The sequence below is a fragment of the Haliotis rufescens genome, unplaced genomic scaffold, assembly GCF_023055435.1.
Source record: "Haliotis rufescens isolate VD_foot unplaced genomic scaffold, xgHalRufe1.0.p SCAF_7, whole genome shotgun sequence".
NCBI lineage: Eukaryota > Metazoa > Mollusca > Gastropoda > Lepetellida > Haliotidae > Haliotis > Haliotis rufescens.
The window spans coordinates 8,265,384-8,282,568 of NW_025964361.1; the positions used below are offsets into that span (position 1 = coordinate 8,265,384).

General features: G+C 41.7%; 1 protein-coding gene across 1 annotated transcript in view; it reads right to left on the reverse strand.

The window, feature by feature from the left end:
- The window catches only part of LOC124144459 (putative methyltransferase-like protein 7A), a 30,697-nt gene extending 14,481 nt beyond the window's left edge, over positions 1-16,216 (reverse strand). Inside the window, exon 1 of the mRNA XM_046513870.2 lies at positions 15,132-16,216. Within this exon, the coding sequence (XP_046369826.1) occupies positions 15,132-15,611 (480 nt within the window). The 5' untranslated portion in view covers positions 15,612-16,216. The remainder of the gene's footprint in view (positions 1-15,131) is intronic.
- Between the last annotated feature and the right edge of the window lie 969 nt (positions 16,217-17,185).

Genomic DNA, 17,185 nt, shown 5'->3' on the forward strand with positions numbered 1-17,185 from the left:
TTCCATTGTCCGTAAAAGGCAAAAGAGTGGTGAACATTACATGAATTAATGATTCATTGAAAATCAGTGATGGCACACGTTGTTCGTGTAAAGTCCACAAGACCATTGGTCAGCGAGTCCAAGACAAGTGAAAGTTATGTTACATACACTTTCAGTCAGTCATAAATGGGATGTTGTATAGACAGCTACAACATAAATGGTCTACCTCTGCACGATAGGAACACTATTAAATAAATAGCGCCACCCGATGAACTTTCAAATGATTAAATAAACGATTCCATTCTTGCGGTAGGTTGTTAGTAAGAACGTAGTAGAGTTTAACGTCGAATTTAACACTATTGCATACCATATTATCACACATTGGTCTTATATCATAGCTAACAATCAGATAAATGTACAACGACAACGCAAGAGAATAGCCCAATCTCGATTATGCACTGAAACAGATTCCATTGCGCGAAAAGGCAAACAGCCGTGAAAATTATATGAATGGATCACTGAAAATCAGTGATGATACCAGGTGTTCGCGAAAATGGTAAACATGTCCCCGGACTCTATAATGTCATAGAGTAACAATGCTTACTAGCAAACTCCGGAAGGGATATCATAGCTAACGTTTAAAGAGGCAGCGAAATTCCAAACTCTCTGATTAGATATGATAGCTGACAATCACAGAGGCAGCTGACTTCTTGAAATGATATCATAGCTGACAATAGAGAAGTGATACATGACTAGCAATCGTAGAGGCAGAGAAGAACATCACATTCTACTCAGGGGTTGATATCATTGGCGTCAGCCACGACGCCATCAAAGTGGTATTGCAGCTTGGAATCGCATCAAGAACGACCACCCAGTGTAACTGCGACTTAAGCGGAATACATTGATCCCTGAATTAGACCATTCAGCCTACAGCTATGATTAGATTCATTTGATGTTACATCGCTATAACTGGTCTTGCGCCATAACTGTGGAATATATATGATTTTATTGTATTTTAACTAAAAGCCGAGGTGTAGGTCTTTTTTATGTTACCTTCTGGTGACGATACAGGTGTGAGATTCGTACGTCGTACGTGTGTCGTACAAGGTTGACCTCGTATTATTCGTTTTAATTGAGTAACCGTGACCTCTGTCACACCGGAACTACCTTTTTCTTTCATAAAAAAATCATGAAACGTCATTCGATTTTACAATACTGTTTACCGCTCAGAGGCAAAACAGAAGGAATCTCATGAAAACAAGAAACATTTACAAACACTTTGTTTCAACATTAGCTTTGTATTTTACATTAGTTTTGCATCTATCTACTACATACATTATGTAATCGAGCTGTATCTACATTTGCCAGGTACGACCACCGACAGATCAGGGGTCCCTTTGAGCGTGATGCACCCCAACACTCGATATGCAGGTTTATTTAATGTAAAACGTTGAGTGTGCCGAAATGAAGTGAGTTTAAACTATCTCGACAGATATCTAGACTTACGTTGGATGCTTCACTTGTGCCATCAGTATCCCCTCCGAAACCTTTGCACTGTTTCCGATGGTGTTCGGTTTGGAATGGACGTACACGACTGCACGATCAGATCTCTCAAAGTGAACAGTTTAGATACAAATCATTCGCAAACGCCGTGGAAGTGTGCCTGGCTTCTTATTTTGGTGCCAAAAACATCATAAATGTACATATGAACAATAACATTCCATATTGATCTCTAGCGTAAAACGTTGTGAGAGGATCACTGCTGTCTTGCTTATTCTGATGGTGACCTTACCCTTCGTCACCGCCCAACAAGCAGACTCGGGTTCGTTGATTTATACTTCTTCAGTATAGGGTCGAACAGTTAACATGAACGTCTTTTGCTAGCACTCTGATATCCCTCTTCCAAAATGGTGCGGACACGATATTAATTCAGCTGATAGATCAAGGAAACCAATTTTGATTGTTCAGCCGAGATCCCGGCGCTTTGAGTGACCAACTGTTGTTCCAATGTTCAAAGTTTTCTTACAGCTGTCCTGCGTACTGATAACAATGCGCTTGAATTACTATAAGTTGAAGAATTTTTTAAAGAAATATCTTGAGCGTTGCTGCTGTCATGTTTGGACACCCTACAGCATGAACATTTTGTTTATGCCTATTTATAGAAATGTCAACGAACGAAAATTGTTATGTATGTACACTTAAATACATATTTTACGTGAGTAATAAATACAATACCACACTCAATCTCATCAGATACCATTATCATGAAACTCGAGAACTTTCTACGGTATCTGACCGAGCGAATGTGAGCTCAGATACCATAGAGAGTCCACTACTTTTGAAAATGTGGTATCTAACGAGAATGAGTGGAGTATTCTTAATAAATCAAAATAAACCAAGTCTGTTGTCATTGATTCCAACAGAGGAGGAGGAACTATCATTTTGCACACACAAAAAACACAATTATTTTAATTAGCTTTTTCATTTCATCGTGGTTGAATTAAGGTAATTAAAGCCAACTGAATTTTCCGATTTGAAACCTGTAAGAACTTAATTCCAAACGTCCCGCTCACCGTCGTCCGAAGTAGGTTTACAGGTATTCAACCTACATTGGACACACTGTAGGTTTGTTTAGCTCCTAAATCAGAGAACCAGCAAACAGCTGGGAAGAGGTACCATAGCTGTCAATTAGTGAGTGATCTCGATCATCGGCGTCAGGACATTTCAGCTTACAACAGCTACTTGGTACACTCACAAGGGTTAACATGAAAACAGATGTGTGCAATCTGAGTTCATGGGAGATGTGTGCAATCTGAGTTCATGGGGGTTAACGTAGGAACACAAACATTGCAGAATGAGTCATGTGTTTCTCGTTTTTCACGAAACACTTTCATGAGGATATAGAGACTATCACTTTCACTGGGTAAAGCTGGCGTACATCTACATCTTGTCCCTAATTATATACATGAAATTACTAGTGCGGAAAGAACCGTACTTTGCTATAGATGCCAATACCTTGGAAATTGCAATTATATCTGATACACTCAAAAAGGAGCCGAGCTAATCATTCATTACCATGGCATATAGACAGATGTTACTTATTAGTAACTCAAAAAGTGTTTAAGTGAAAACTGCAAAATTAGTATGAAAACTATGATTCACTGGAACGTGACGTTAAAACTCGTTTCAAGCCTCCTCATCTTTGATTTACTTAGATAAAGAGAGCCTGGAATATGTTTCCCTCAAAATTAACAGTTTGTAATTGTAAATTGTAAAAGATGGCATTCAGCGAAAAAATATATCGTTGTCATACTGTTTCCAATTATCTCTGCATTCTGCATTCGAGTGGTGCTTTTTGAAATCTTTGCTTATGTACATTTTCTTTGCATTCTACATTCAACAAAGTGATTCAAATGACACTGTAACACATAGCGCCATCCTTGCATAATAACGTTACTGCATTCCAAAGTAACACTCCGTAATTTTGAATGCACGTAGAAATAGAGCGAAAATCAAATATAACCTACACGTCTTTGCAATAAATATGTGACTGTAATGTGATGTAATATCTAACGCCCGCGAAGACAGCTGCGTGTGGTGTTACATTTATTTATATCTTATGATTGGTCTTCAGCAAACCCGACTAATGGGATCGTGTGGGTCAGGCTCGCTGACTTGGTTGATGCATGTCATCATATCCCAATTGTGTAGATCGATGCTCATGATGTCAATCACTGGATTATCTAGTCCAGACTCGATTATTTACAGACCGCCGTCATATAGATGGAATATTGCTGAATGCGGCGTTAAACAACAAACCAACAAATATAATTGAAGGAGGGAGGGACAGAGGGAAGGGAGGAGGGTACGAATGTGAAACAACTGCTCAATGAAATATCATCTATCACATATTACAGTAGCCAAGCTACTAAACTTTAATACTAAACTAAAATAGACAACATCAACGCTAGAGACTGATCATCCTCGACTGTTTGCCGAAACAGATTCCATTGAATGCAAAAGGCCAATAACGGTGAAAACAGTATGAATGGATCACTGAAAATCATTGATGACGTACACCACGTGTTCGCGAAAACAGTAAGCATGTCCTGTCGTACCGGTAGCACGAGGAACACCACGATTTGCATAAAAGAAGACCATCAATGGTACGTTTCCGTGCAATAACGACATATAACCTTGAGGGCGGAATGTGGTAGGGGCACGTTTTTACAAGGGATCTGACAGAAAGCTATATCTACATCATACGGTGATCAAGTTTCTCAACAACCCTTCGTCTCTATAATCAGAGTGACAGCACATGGATAGAGAAGTGCCACGGCCAATAGCTTCTGAAATAGCTTATTTTCATCCCGTCAGTTGTCGTGTTTTTACAAGCGGAAATACTTGGCTCTGTCTATCTGTTATGATAACCCGTATTCGTGGCTGTGTAGTTCCAACATATGTATTCAGACAGAACCAAAGGCCTGTCATGTTGAAGCTATAATCTATATATCTGACAATGCGGTGCCCAATATCTATCTTCTATTTCTCATGCAAAATTGGCTGGCGCATATATAGAAGCACTTCATATTCTTTGATCTACCTCCGGGGTCAGTCTGGAGGAACAGAAATAGAGTTAACAGATGGTGGTAATAATGTGTGGAGATTACATGATCGTAGGTCCTCGATAGATGCTGGGGTTGAGTGTGTGTGAAGTTCAAATAGTCAGTACCTTTCATATTGTTATAGTGGGAGCGTGGTGTGTAAGGCTTGGTTGTAGTGGGAGCGTGGTGTGTGAGTCCTGGTTGTAGTGGGAGCGTGGTGTGTGAGGCTTTGTTATAGTGGGAGTATGGTATGAGAAGCTTGGTTATAGTGGGAGCGTGGTGTGAGAAGCTTGGTTATAGTGGGAGTGTGGTGTGTGAGGCCTGGTTGTAGTGGGAGCGCGGTGTGTGAGGCTTGGTTATAGTGGGAGTGTGGTGTGTGAGGCCTGGTTGTTGTGGGAGCGTGGTGTGTGAGGCTTGGTTATAGTGGGAGTGTGGTGTGTGAGGCCTGGTTGTAGTGGCAGCGTGGTGTGTGAGGCTTGGTTGTAGTGGGAGTGTGGTGTGTGAGGCCTGGTTGTAGTGGGAGCGTGGTGTGTGAGGCTTTGTTATAGTGGGAGTATTGTGTGAGAAGCTTGGTTATAGTGGGAGCGTGGTGTGAGAAGCTTGGTTATAGTGGGAGTGTGGTGTGTGAGGCCTGGTTGTAGTTGGAGCGTGGTGTGAGAAGCTTGGTTATAGTGGGAGTGTGGTGTGTGAGGCCTGGTTGTAGTTGGAGCGTGGTGTGAGAAGCTTGGTTATAGTGGGAGTGTGGTGTGTGAGGCCTGGTTGTAGTGGGAGCGTGGTGTGTGAGGCTTGGTTATAGTGGGAGTGTGGTGTGTGAGGCTTGGTTGTAGTGGGAGCGTGGTGTGTGAGGCTTGGTTATAGTGGGAGTATTGTGTGAGAAGCTTGGTTATAGTGGGAGCGTGGTGTGAGAAGCTTGGTTATAGTGGGAATGTGGTGTGTGAGGCCTAGTTGTAGTGGGAGCTAATTTTTAAGGTGTATGATTTCTTTTAATGTGAAGCAGAAAGAGGAAATCCATTTTATGCCATAATAAATACCTGAAACGTGCAATTATTAAACTGCATGAACAAAATAAGTGCATGTCTTTATAAGGCTCTTAAAGAAATACCCTGAAAGATGATTTAATTGTAACGAAATAAAAACTATGACAATGATTGCATATATTTGGTTACAGACACAAAAAGATGAGTGGTGCAAATACGTGTGTGTAATGTAAACGATCTGACGTCCTTCGTCTCCGAAATCATCATCTCCGAACCATCAAGCAGAAACGTGAAGAAGGATATGAGCCTGTTTTCAAAGATAAGACGTGGGTAAATGCGTCCCACACAGCCAGCAGTGGGTACTGCTAGGAGACCCGTGAAGATCCGGGGTAGAATAGGTCTTCAACAACCCATGCTTTCCGAAATAAGGCGACTATGCTTGTCGTATGAGGCGACTAACGGGATCGGGTTGTCAGACTCGCTGACTTGATTGATGCATGTCATCGATCCCAATTGCGTGGATCGATGCTCATGATATCTATGACTGGATTGTCTGGTCCAGACTCGATTATTTACAGACCGCCGTCAGCTCGAATATTGCTGAGTGCGGGTAAAACAACAAACCAACCAACCAACTGCTAGGAATCTGGCAGAAGGTTATCAGTTGGAAAAGGCGAAAGACTTATCGTTCTCCATGCTGGCTGTGCTCGTCAGTGAGTGAAAAATACAGCGTCCCTGCTTTGGCTGCCAAGTCCCTAATTACCTTGGACAACGCACCATAAAACAGTATGCAGGGTCCAGACAGCAAGGCCCCGTCGACTAATAGCATCAAAGGAGATATGGTGACGTAACTGTAACGGATGAGTATGACCTTTCCTTCCAGAGCTACAAACCACAACTCTATGAAATCATCCATTCTAACGTACCTGCGCCCATGTTTATGTACTGTATTGACATTTAATAGATCATTCCTGATGTTGAATTATTTGGCAATGCATCGTTCTCACTTGGAGACAAACGGACCTTTTGTCGTGGGACCGTGATGTGTGAAATAACGCGTGAGGGCTCGACATGGTTTGAGCGTGATGAGTGAAGGCTCGACATAGCCTAACGGGAATGTGGTGAGTGAGAGTGTTCCAAATACATATGCGAGGGGTGTTCATTAAAGATGTCCCCTGACCCACTTCCGATGGACCTAGTGGAATGAAACTTGGCATAGGTATTAGTCTTTCTCCACATAGGAACCACCAAGAGTTACACACTTCTCCCATCGTTTTATGCAACTATGGAGACCTCGCTTGTAAAAGCCCTCATTTTGCGTCTCAAACCAGGACTTGACTTCAGAAATCAGTGTTTCATCATCTGTGAAACGTTTTCCCTTCAAAAATGACTTCATGGTTGGAAAGAGGTGGAAGTCAGATGGTGCAAGGTCAGGAGAGTAAGGAGTATGTGGAAGGATTTCATAGCCACAGGACCGCGCTTCTGTCTGGGCAGCATGAGAGTTGTGTACTGGGGCATTGTCTTGCAGGAGACGGACACCCTTGGTCAGCATGCCACGCCTCTTAAGCTTGATAGCGTCCCGCAATTTCCGCAGCAGTGAAGCATAATAAGCTCCTGTAATTGTGGTACCCTTTGCCAAGAAATCCATCATCAATACTCCGTGCAGGTCCCAAAACACCGAGAGCATGACCTTGCCTGCAGAGGGTTGGACACGTGCCTTCTTTGTGGGGGGGGGGGGGGGGGGGGGGGGGGAGTCCCGTCCCTGATTACACTTGTCAGAGGGGTACACAAAGTACGTGATCTAGACTACCAGTCGTCGGATTTTTGTGTTTGTGGAAGCCTCGGTGGCTGAGTGGGTTAGATCGCTGACTTTGTGCGCAGGCTATCAGGTGCCTCAATCTGGCAGTGTGGGTTCAGAAAGTGTTATCCCCAAAATAACATTTGTTACATTTGACCACTTTCAAAATGGCATTGTGTGTTTATAGTTGGAGTGCTTTTGTATACTAAGAGTTTGCAGGTTTACATTATTATAGCGGCAGTGAGAGGGAGCTTAGTGCGTGAGAGATTAAGTATATTTGCATTGAGTGAAGTGTAGTGGTACAGTAAGTGCAGGTTCACACAGACAGTAGGTATAGAATTGAAGTATGGGTGTGGTTTGTACTGAGTGGGAGGTGGGTGTTGGTAGAATGCACAAACTCGAAAAAAGGAAACAGCATTGGAATAAACTCAGTCTGTGCCAGCCAGCCGTCTTCCAAGGTCTGTCTGCCCCACATGAAACAAATGCAGCCGTTCCCACTGGCAAGGCCCCGAGTAACATAATCATTGTATGCAAGCATCACAGCATTAGTTCTTTGTATCACAGAACATGTTTTAAGTGTCATATCAAATAATACCACACATAAGGCCAGTGTGTCAATTGCTGCAACACATGCAACAGTACCATCAGCATTTGACTTAAAACCCTGAAGACGTGCCCATTCCTCTCTTCTACTGATTTCCTGATTCCAAAGAAAGGCACAAAGAGAGGTATATTGCTGGGTCCACCAAATGTACCACTAAATCCATATCTCAATATTAACCATAATCCTCAATACAATCGTGAAAGACTTTCTTGTCATTTAGAGAAAGTATTTGAGACAAGTGAATTGAATACCATGTGGATTCTCAAACATCAAAATATTTCTCGATGTTTTGCAATCTCAGAAACGAACCAAGTTCAATTATGTAAAGACATATGAATTTTCAACTTTGTACACCACAATCCCATACGACAAAGTTAAGGGAAAACTGCATTCCTTGATCTACATGGCAATTGTCACTACACATGGTGACCATATGTACAGCTGCATCTATATCTTCAAAGGTGCAGGACAACTGGAAGCAAAAGTCATCTGAAGTTTCCTGAGAAAACAAAATGTTAAATGATGATCTTCTTCACAGATAACATCTACGTAAAGTTTGACTGAGGATATTAGGAACGACGTGGCCATGCTCGTGGTCACCAACTGTGAGCCCTACCTTGCTGATATGTTTCGTAATGCATACGAGTCAGAACTTATTCCCGTATTGACAAAATGAAAAAGGGGATTTGGTCAAGGAGTCTGAAATAAGGCTTCGGGCATATCGATGATCTGATGAAATAATGATCAAATATCAAGATCCCTTCCACTAATTTACCCATCTGAACTAGGAATAAAAGAGACCAATGCAGCAGCATTATCTTTTTCATATTCACATCTGTTCTTAAACATTCACAGTGACAAAATAAACCATATAAAAGACAATACAACAGGGATCATTTTGACTTTCCAATACGCAACCACGTGTTCATGAAATTGTCGGAATCGTACAACGGACGAGAGATTTTTTTAATATTATGAAAAGGGTAGTATCAGTTGTCAATTTGACACCTTTATACTGGGAGTGAGTGGGAGTGTGGTGTGTGATATTGTTTAGACAAGGTTGGAACATGATGGTTATGTATGAATTTGCACATGGACTGTACCATATATTGACAGTTACTTGGTATGCATATGTGAAAGTGCATCTGCAGACAGACTGTACACACTTGAAGTAAATGCAACGTGATTGTCAACACACAGACAGATAATATCCTTGAATCGTGAATACCCTCTACATAGTAGGAGTGGGTGTGAAGGTGATATGTGATGCGTGTGAAATAGCTTCTGGTAGATTGGGATGACTATGTTTGAAGTTCAGAGATTCCAATTTGACATAGGGAGTTGGTAGGTTCAAACATGAACTATGTGAAACTGAACTGTGCTTAGGCAATTAGACCAACATGCTCTGCCGAGTTTATTATTCAGGCTTAACAGGAAATTCAAAGAAATAATTTGTTCACAACAAACATAATTCATAAATAAAACCATATGTTGATGCATCCAAAGCAAGATTGTATTTGTACAAGAATGTAAAACGTATGTTCATCGGATGTTTTGGGGAAGGCATGGATGATCTTCAGCCAGCTGCAGTTGGCGTTTGTGTACCTGAGTGAGATTCATTGGATTCAGCATGTGTGGTGCAGGGATTACAGTTAATTAGATAGGAAAATTGATTCTAAATATGTTGTAGCAGGTACTGTCGTTAAAGCAAAACACTGTTATTTTATGTTTTGCACTAGCAAAAGAGATGTTATGATATTTTAACTCGTTGTTCCAGCAGGAAGGTCAGCGTGGTTGCATAACAGCTATGACTAAGGAGAACATCCAAACTCGCTGAACAAACTGTTGGCCAAAGAAAATAGCTAACGGCACAACACTGTGACGTTGCTGGTATGCATGGGAGGATACCAGAGTGTTGTACACGTGTAGCAAGCCATGGAACTTACACAGAGAGCGACGGCTGAAGCTGGCTTGTTGAATGTGGATGACCTTTAGCGCTATCAGTGTCATGCACGAGCGACGTGCTTCTTGGCAAAGATGTCTCGATGCATAATGTAATCTTTCATAGCAAGGCACTTGCATGTAAATGCCGTGGTTGGGTATAACCCTGATCATACAGGGTGAGGTCACGACTTATGAAGAGACAACCGACCATCATGAAAGAAGTTATAGTTCTGAAGGTGACAGGGTTGCCGTGTTACCATATTATTGTGTTTCTGTTACAATCAACATAATACGCGCATAAAAGACTAGACTGTTCATCGTCCATGAGAACACAAAGAAATGTCAATAAACGGAACATATTGTTCGCCAATATCAACAATCCCTTCACACAACCTATATAGGGTTCCTCTGGAAATGCCATGGTTTCCATTTCTGATATTGTCTTCACTTTTAAGATAACATTCATCTACTTTGGTGTCTGGGATCTAAGCAAGTTCGAGATTACAACACACGGATTGTCTTGAATTTTTTCGCAGAGAAGGATCACAGTATATTGACGGATTGACAATTAATTGAGAGCATTTCCCATGCAGAAATGAATCATGTGCTAACCTGAATCGTTATATTATGAATAAGTGAGTAGGCTTCATTGCCAATTTGAAAATTATTCTCGGACAAGACGTAAAAGCTTAAAATTGGCGAAGGACAATATGACACAGGTCATTGACCTGACCACTTTCGTTAAAAATACAACCAGCTTATGCTTGTACTCCAAGGGAATGCATACGAAGCACACATGTAGTAATGATTAACGTGCCCTACATGCAAACGTATTTTTGACATTTTCTTCACCACGTTTGATTGTAAAAGTGTGGGTGGAAACATGTCTGCATTCTTTTGTCTACCATACTGATATAAAGTTAAACACGGAAGTATTTGTCCGTTCTCGATCTGAAAATGTAAACGTCATACTCGTTTTCTAGATTGTGTATGACACTCACACAATAATATCCTCCGAGAAAACTATTGCACTAAATATTGTAAAATTAATTTCTTTAACAAATCACAAGAGTCGTTTTGATTAAAATGCAAAGTATGCAACGTCATATCTTTGACCACCACTGCAAGCTTTAAAACCCAACTGCAACATGTTAAAACACTGCAACAAACTGGATGCTGCAAGTACTACGAAAATGCAGGTTAGTAACCCTGACAACAGTGACATGGTATTGTTGATTCCCCTAGGGCTGGGATCGTTAATCTTGCCCTGACTGAAACACTGACTGGTAACTAGCATGTAACGAAGCCGAGAAATACCTGCAGTAATTACATACGTCCTGTACTGGATGCCGCGTGTAAGTGATGACACGCCAACAGCGCAATACAGCAACAACTCTACAACCTCACCACACTCGAGAACAGCGAAGTGCGCAAAAATACTGATCTCAAGTTGTCAAGATCGTTACCATGCATGTCTCATGTCGGTGACATCCTAACACATAAAGATTTCAGTGGAATGCATCAATATCCATGTACCCGTCTCTTGGAGAGGATCGTCCAACTCGCGAGTACAACGAAGAGCGTTAACATGTATGTCTCATGTCGATGACATCCAAACAATAGATTCAAATAGTCTTGACTTTTCGGACGGAAGCAAGGCAATAGGGCCAGATGTTAAAATGTCCACGAACTTAAACGGTCAAAATCACAGTTAAAACTGTATAATAAAAATGTCAGTATTGCCAAGTGAAAACTGCTTACCACACTCGAGAACAGCGAAGTGCGGCAAAATACTGATCTCAAGTTGTCAAGATCGTTACCATGCATGTCTCATGTCGATGACATCCTAACACATAAAGATTTCCCTGGAGTGCATCAATATCCATGTACACGTCTTATAAGTTGATCGTCCTACTCGCGAGTACAACGAAGAGCGTTACCATGCATGTCTCATGTCGATGACCTGCCAGCACTAGACATCAGCAGAGTGCATCAATGCACATGTACACGTCTCATGAAGATGATCGTCTATCTCGCAATTACAACGAAGTGCGTTATCATACATCTCACTATGTCGACGGCTTTCCAACTCTCTTCCACATAAGTCTTCAGGCTCTTCCAACAGACATATATGCAACCCATGAGTACCTCTAGATGTACCGAAACACAAACAACACGACATATTTCTGTGTCTGGACAACCATCATGGCAAGTGATCTTGGCGCTGGGACACCTAAAGGTATTTGGATTCCGATAGTCTTGGCTTTTTTCGGATGGCAAGTCAATAGGACCATATGTAAAAATGTCCAAGAACATAACGGTCAAAATCACAGTAAAAACGGTATAATAAAAATGTCAGGATGGCCAAGTGAAAACTGCTCTGTTTTGTTTTTACGTCCAACGAAACAAACATAGAATTTGAATGGAACTAACTTCAATGATGTGACATTAGGCCATGACAGAAATGTCATGAGAACCGGCCATATTCAAACACAAACTACACAATAACTCAAACTTTAAATAGTGAGTTGGGTTTCAGTAGTCCAGTTTTAATATACTGTAAACTATGTTTATAACGAACACGCCTATAACGAACTGACGGATATGACGAACTTGTCCCGGCAATTAACTGTATATATGCTATACATATGTTTATTACAAACTTGTTATAACGAACTAAAATTAGTGGCCTCTTTGAGTTCGTTATAACCGTATTTTACTGCATTATATATATATTTTTTAGGAAGCCCGAAGTGATGTTGGTCTTAAACGTTTACCCCTTTGGTGAAACAGACGAACACGGGTAAGGTGCTGCCAAAACTAGAAACCTAAGAAGTCTGGGCCACCGTGCCCCCCAAATGTCAATAAAGGTCATAAGTTTTATAGTATTATGTCCTTATAAATTTCACGGCTTTGTCATATAATATATTTCGACAAAGTCATTCTGATAGTTTTAACAATACTTTCCCTACATACCCAAAGAATTCATTGACTGTTATATACACTCGGCAAGATAAAACCAATTCTGTACCATACACAGGTACATGAAGATCATAAGGACATACACCTTACACACAGTCGTAAGACAATACTGGCTTACTTTTATTAGAAACCCGGATTCCGGAATGATAGGTGGTTCCTGTAGCGATAGCAATCTGTCCCTTCTACTGATGGTGAAGGAGATATGCCAAGCCTAGTGCCAGAGAGCCGAGCTCCTCACTGCGTCATCTATACAAGTACGCCAGACAATGCTCTTTCAGTTATCTGCCTGTAAATGTCAAAGCCTCGCAAATGTACCGGTGAGCTATGTAAGCTGTTCGGAGCTGGTAGTGATATAGAGGGATATATAAGCGTCATAGAGGGCTAACCTATGTCGTGTAACTTTAGCATACAATTAAAAGTACATTTACCTTTTTAAAAGATAGAATTGCTTATGTCTTTATTTGTTTTACGCTTTGGTTATGATGAAAAGTGGCATACGTACTTACAGTGCTGTAACTCATCCAGATAATGATTATAGGGTTTTTTTATTTAGAAGTTGGAGTACTATGTAAGGATAAGAATTTATGGATGAACAACTTCTTTATTACAATTATGAGCGACGTTTCGGTGTAGGTTCTAACACCGTTATGCTTGATAACGGTGTTAGAACCTACACCGAAACGTCGCTCTTAATTGTAACAAAAAAGTCGTTCATCCATAAATTCTTATCCTTACTTAATTATTATAATAATACATTTACATTTAATCTTAGGGAGCAGTGATTTGTTTTCTAGAAAATATAATAATTTCAATTAATACGTTTGCCTCCAGATGTACACAAAACAATAACTGCTCCATGGAAGTCCTGAAATTGATTTTAGAGAAAACAAAAGTATGTCTCGAAGCAGTGCGTGAGTGAGTGAGTGAGTGAGTGAGTCGGGTTTAACGCCGCTTTTAACAGTATTCTAGTTATATCAAGGCGTGTCAGCTTAATGTTGTGGGAAAGCCCGAAGTGATGCAGGTCTCAGACGTTTACCACTTCGGTGAAACCCACGAGCACGGGTATGGTGCTGACAAACCTAGAAGCATAATCGGGGCGAACCGGGACTCGAACCCACAATCATAGGTTTCTGGCGTGCCCAAAGGACGCAACTCTGCACAGCGAATCGCGGCGCCTTAGACGACTGGGCCACCCATGCCCCCTCGAAGCAGTGCGACCAATTGAAAGCTTCCCACGTAACTACATATACTGTTTCGCTGAAGAACGTCCACCTCACAGAACGTGGGAATATCATAGTGATTTTGTTGTGAAGTAAGTGAGTGAATGAACACTGATTAATGCCAGTCAGCAATATTCCAGTTAAATCACGTCATTATCGTGGACCAGACAAACAAGTGGTTGATAGTATGAGCAACACCCTATGAAGTCGGGTTAAAATGACATGTATTCGAAAAGACCGGGTGTTCGTGAAAAGATAAGCATGTCTTCACATCCATATCACATTAGCATTATCAATTCGGTGGTGACACCAGGTGTTTTTGAAAAGATAAGCATGTCTCCACATCCATATCACATTAGCATTATCAATTCGGTGGTGACACCGGGTGTTCGGGAAAAGATAAGCATGTCTTCACATCCAACTCACATTAGCATTATCAAATCAGTGATGACACCGGGTGTTCGGGAAAAGATAAGCATGTCTCCACATCCATATCACATTAGCATTATCAAACCGGTGGTGACACCAGATGTTTTTGAAAAGATAAGCATGTCCTCACACCCATATCATATTACCATTATCAAATTGGTGGTGACACCAGGTGTTTTTTAAAAGATAAGCATGTCTTCACATCCATATCACATTAGCATTATCAATTCGGTGGTGACACCAGGTGTTCGGGAAAAGATAAGCATGTCCTCTTATCCATATCACATTAGCATTATCAATTCGGTTGTGACACCAGGTGTTTTTGAAAAGATAAGCATGTCCTCTTATCCATATCACATTAGCATTATCAATTCGGTTGTGACACCAGGTGTTTTTGAAAAGATAAGCATGTCCTCACATCCATATCACATTAGCATTATCAATTCGGTGATGACACCAGGTGTTCGTCAACAGAACGCCATCATATAGCTGGGACATTGCTCAGTGCAACGTTGAACATCAAAACAACAACAACAACAACAACAAAGCAGACCCTCAATTCTAGGTTTAGTCATTACTAGGTGTTTAACTTACCTTGTTGAGAACTCTCCTGATTTCCTCTACAGCGCTCGTGGACTTGCGTACAGAGCTCAGCACAAACGTGGAAACTACGGCGTCGAATGTATTATCCGCAAACTGGCTTAGGTTTTCGGCATTACAACATATAAAATCCTTCACATCCACTTGTGTATTTTGAGATTTAAGATTCTCGTCAACAAATTTAAAGTATTCTGCGTTGATGTCGAGACAGACGACTCTGGTTCCGTCAGGGTAGTACCTGAAGTTCGTCCCCCCTCCAGACCCCACCTCGAGGATCAATAGGTCTCTGTTGAGATTCTCTCTCATTTGGTGAAGGCTTGCAAATAATAGAATCTTAGTGTTCCTTAAATTATCGTCCATTGTCTTCCACAACCTGTTGAGATACCAGGGACTTGTCTTGTACTTTTTATACCATACAAGAAATCCTATAATAAAAAGGATTATTATGAAAATCTTCCCTGCTACGGAAACCATCTTGCCTGGATCGTTTAATCCAAAGTCAAGGGCGGCTCGTTCTGGATATTACCTTTAGCTGCGGGTGACGGGATATGTGAACGAACAACAACACTCCAGCCAGAAAACGCCTATCGAAATCTGTAGAGAACTGTATCTCTAGTTACTCCCTTCAAACACCCTGGTTTTGGGACCTCTGCTGCCAGGTGCCTCACGATCTCGCTTGTCAAGAAGAAGCGAGACTTGCTCCGAGAAACACACACACACACGTGCACCTTGGGTTTCTCGGCCTAAGGAAAATATATATTGCTAGCTAGCCGGCGTTCTGTGGGCTTATCGAAATCGGAGAAATTTGATCGCCACCTCTGCCCCGTCCCTCCTGCTGCTCCGTGCGCGTGTGTGCGGGTCTTCTTCTTGTGCTGAGAAGGCCAGCTGATGCCTTCCACATTCGCTTCCCTCCCTTTGATATGGTGATCTCACTCAATCAGCCGATGGTGGTTACCGCAATGATGTCTTACCGATGTCATGTTTCGTATTAGGAGAGTTCTTTCCAGTCAAGAACAGAACGGTGTTCTTGTATCAGCTTATAGTGGATTATAGTGGCGCGAACCACATAATGGAGTTGTGGCACTTTATCATTTAGCCCTGCTCAAGTATTTTGGCTGCGCACCGACATCGCGTTGCAATTTCCTGAGGGTTGTCGACAACGCCCGTTGTTTGATGATGACGTGCTGTTAGACATTAAAGAGGAAGGCAAGGATTTCCGTGTATGCATGCAAGCGTACAGTACAGCGTACCAATGCTGATACAACGATGTTGTAACAAAAACATTTTGCACCTGCTCACGATTGTACAACCCACAGCCATTAAAGTACACATATTATTAAATCTATTCATAAGTTGATTCTTATGTAGGTATTATTAATGTATACCTTATTCGTTGTCCAAGACCGCCTCCGTGGTCTGGTGGTAGAGCGTCAGCCCGGAGAGCGGAAAGTCGGGGTTCGATCCCCGGCCGCGTCATACCAAAAGACGTTAAAAGATGGTACTTGTTGTTACCCTGCCTGGCGCTCGGTATTAAGGGGCTTTTACAAGGGCTGGTCGGCTCGGAGTCAGTAAACTGTGTCTGAGTGAGGTATTCATGTTAAACTGCGGCATTGTATCTCACTGGGCTAGCACTAAAAAATCAACATTAGTCCGGACTACTCTCTCTCTCTCTCTCTCTCTCTCACACACACACACACACACACACACACACACTTGCATGCACGTTGCCTCACCCTACCTCCAATATATATGAAAGGGAAATGGGAACAGCGGTTCCAGTTTTAATTGTGAGATTAACCACACGTTGGTGAAAGATCAGGTAAAACTTGTTAATGTCTCAATGGCACAACGTCCTCTTGTTTCTTCCATGTCTTGCCCTGTGGCCATATCATGTGTACCTGCACCTGTATCTGAACAACATGTTACTGAATTACACAAAGCGTCGTTATAATCTTTTTGGCAATCAAGTCTGCCAAAACGTGAGCATTATGTCGCCATCCCTTTACACGCATGTGCGGGTTGATTGGAACAATATGCACCTATACGAC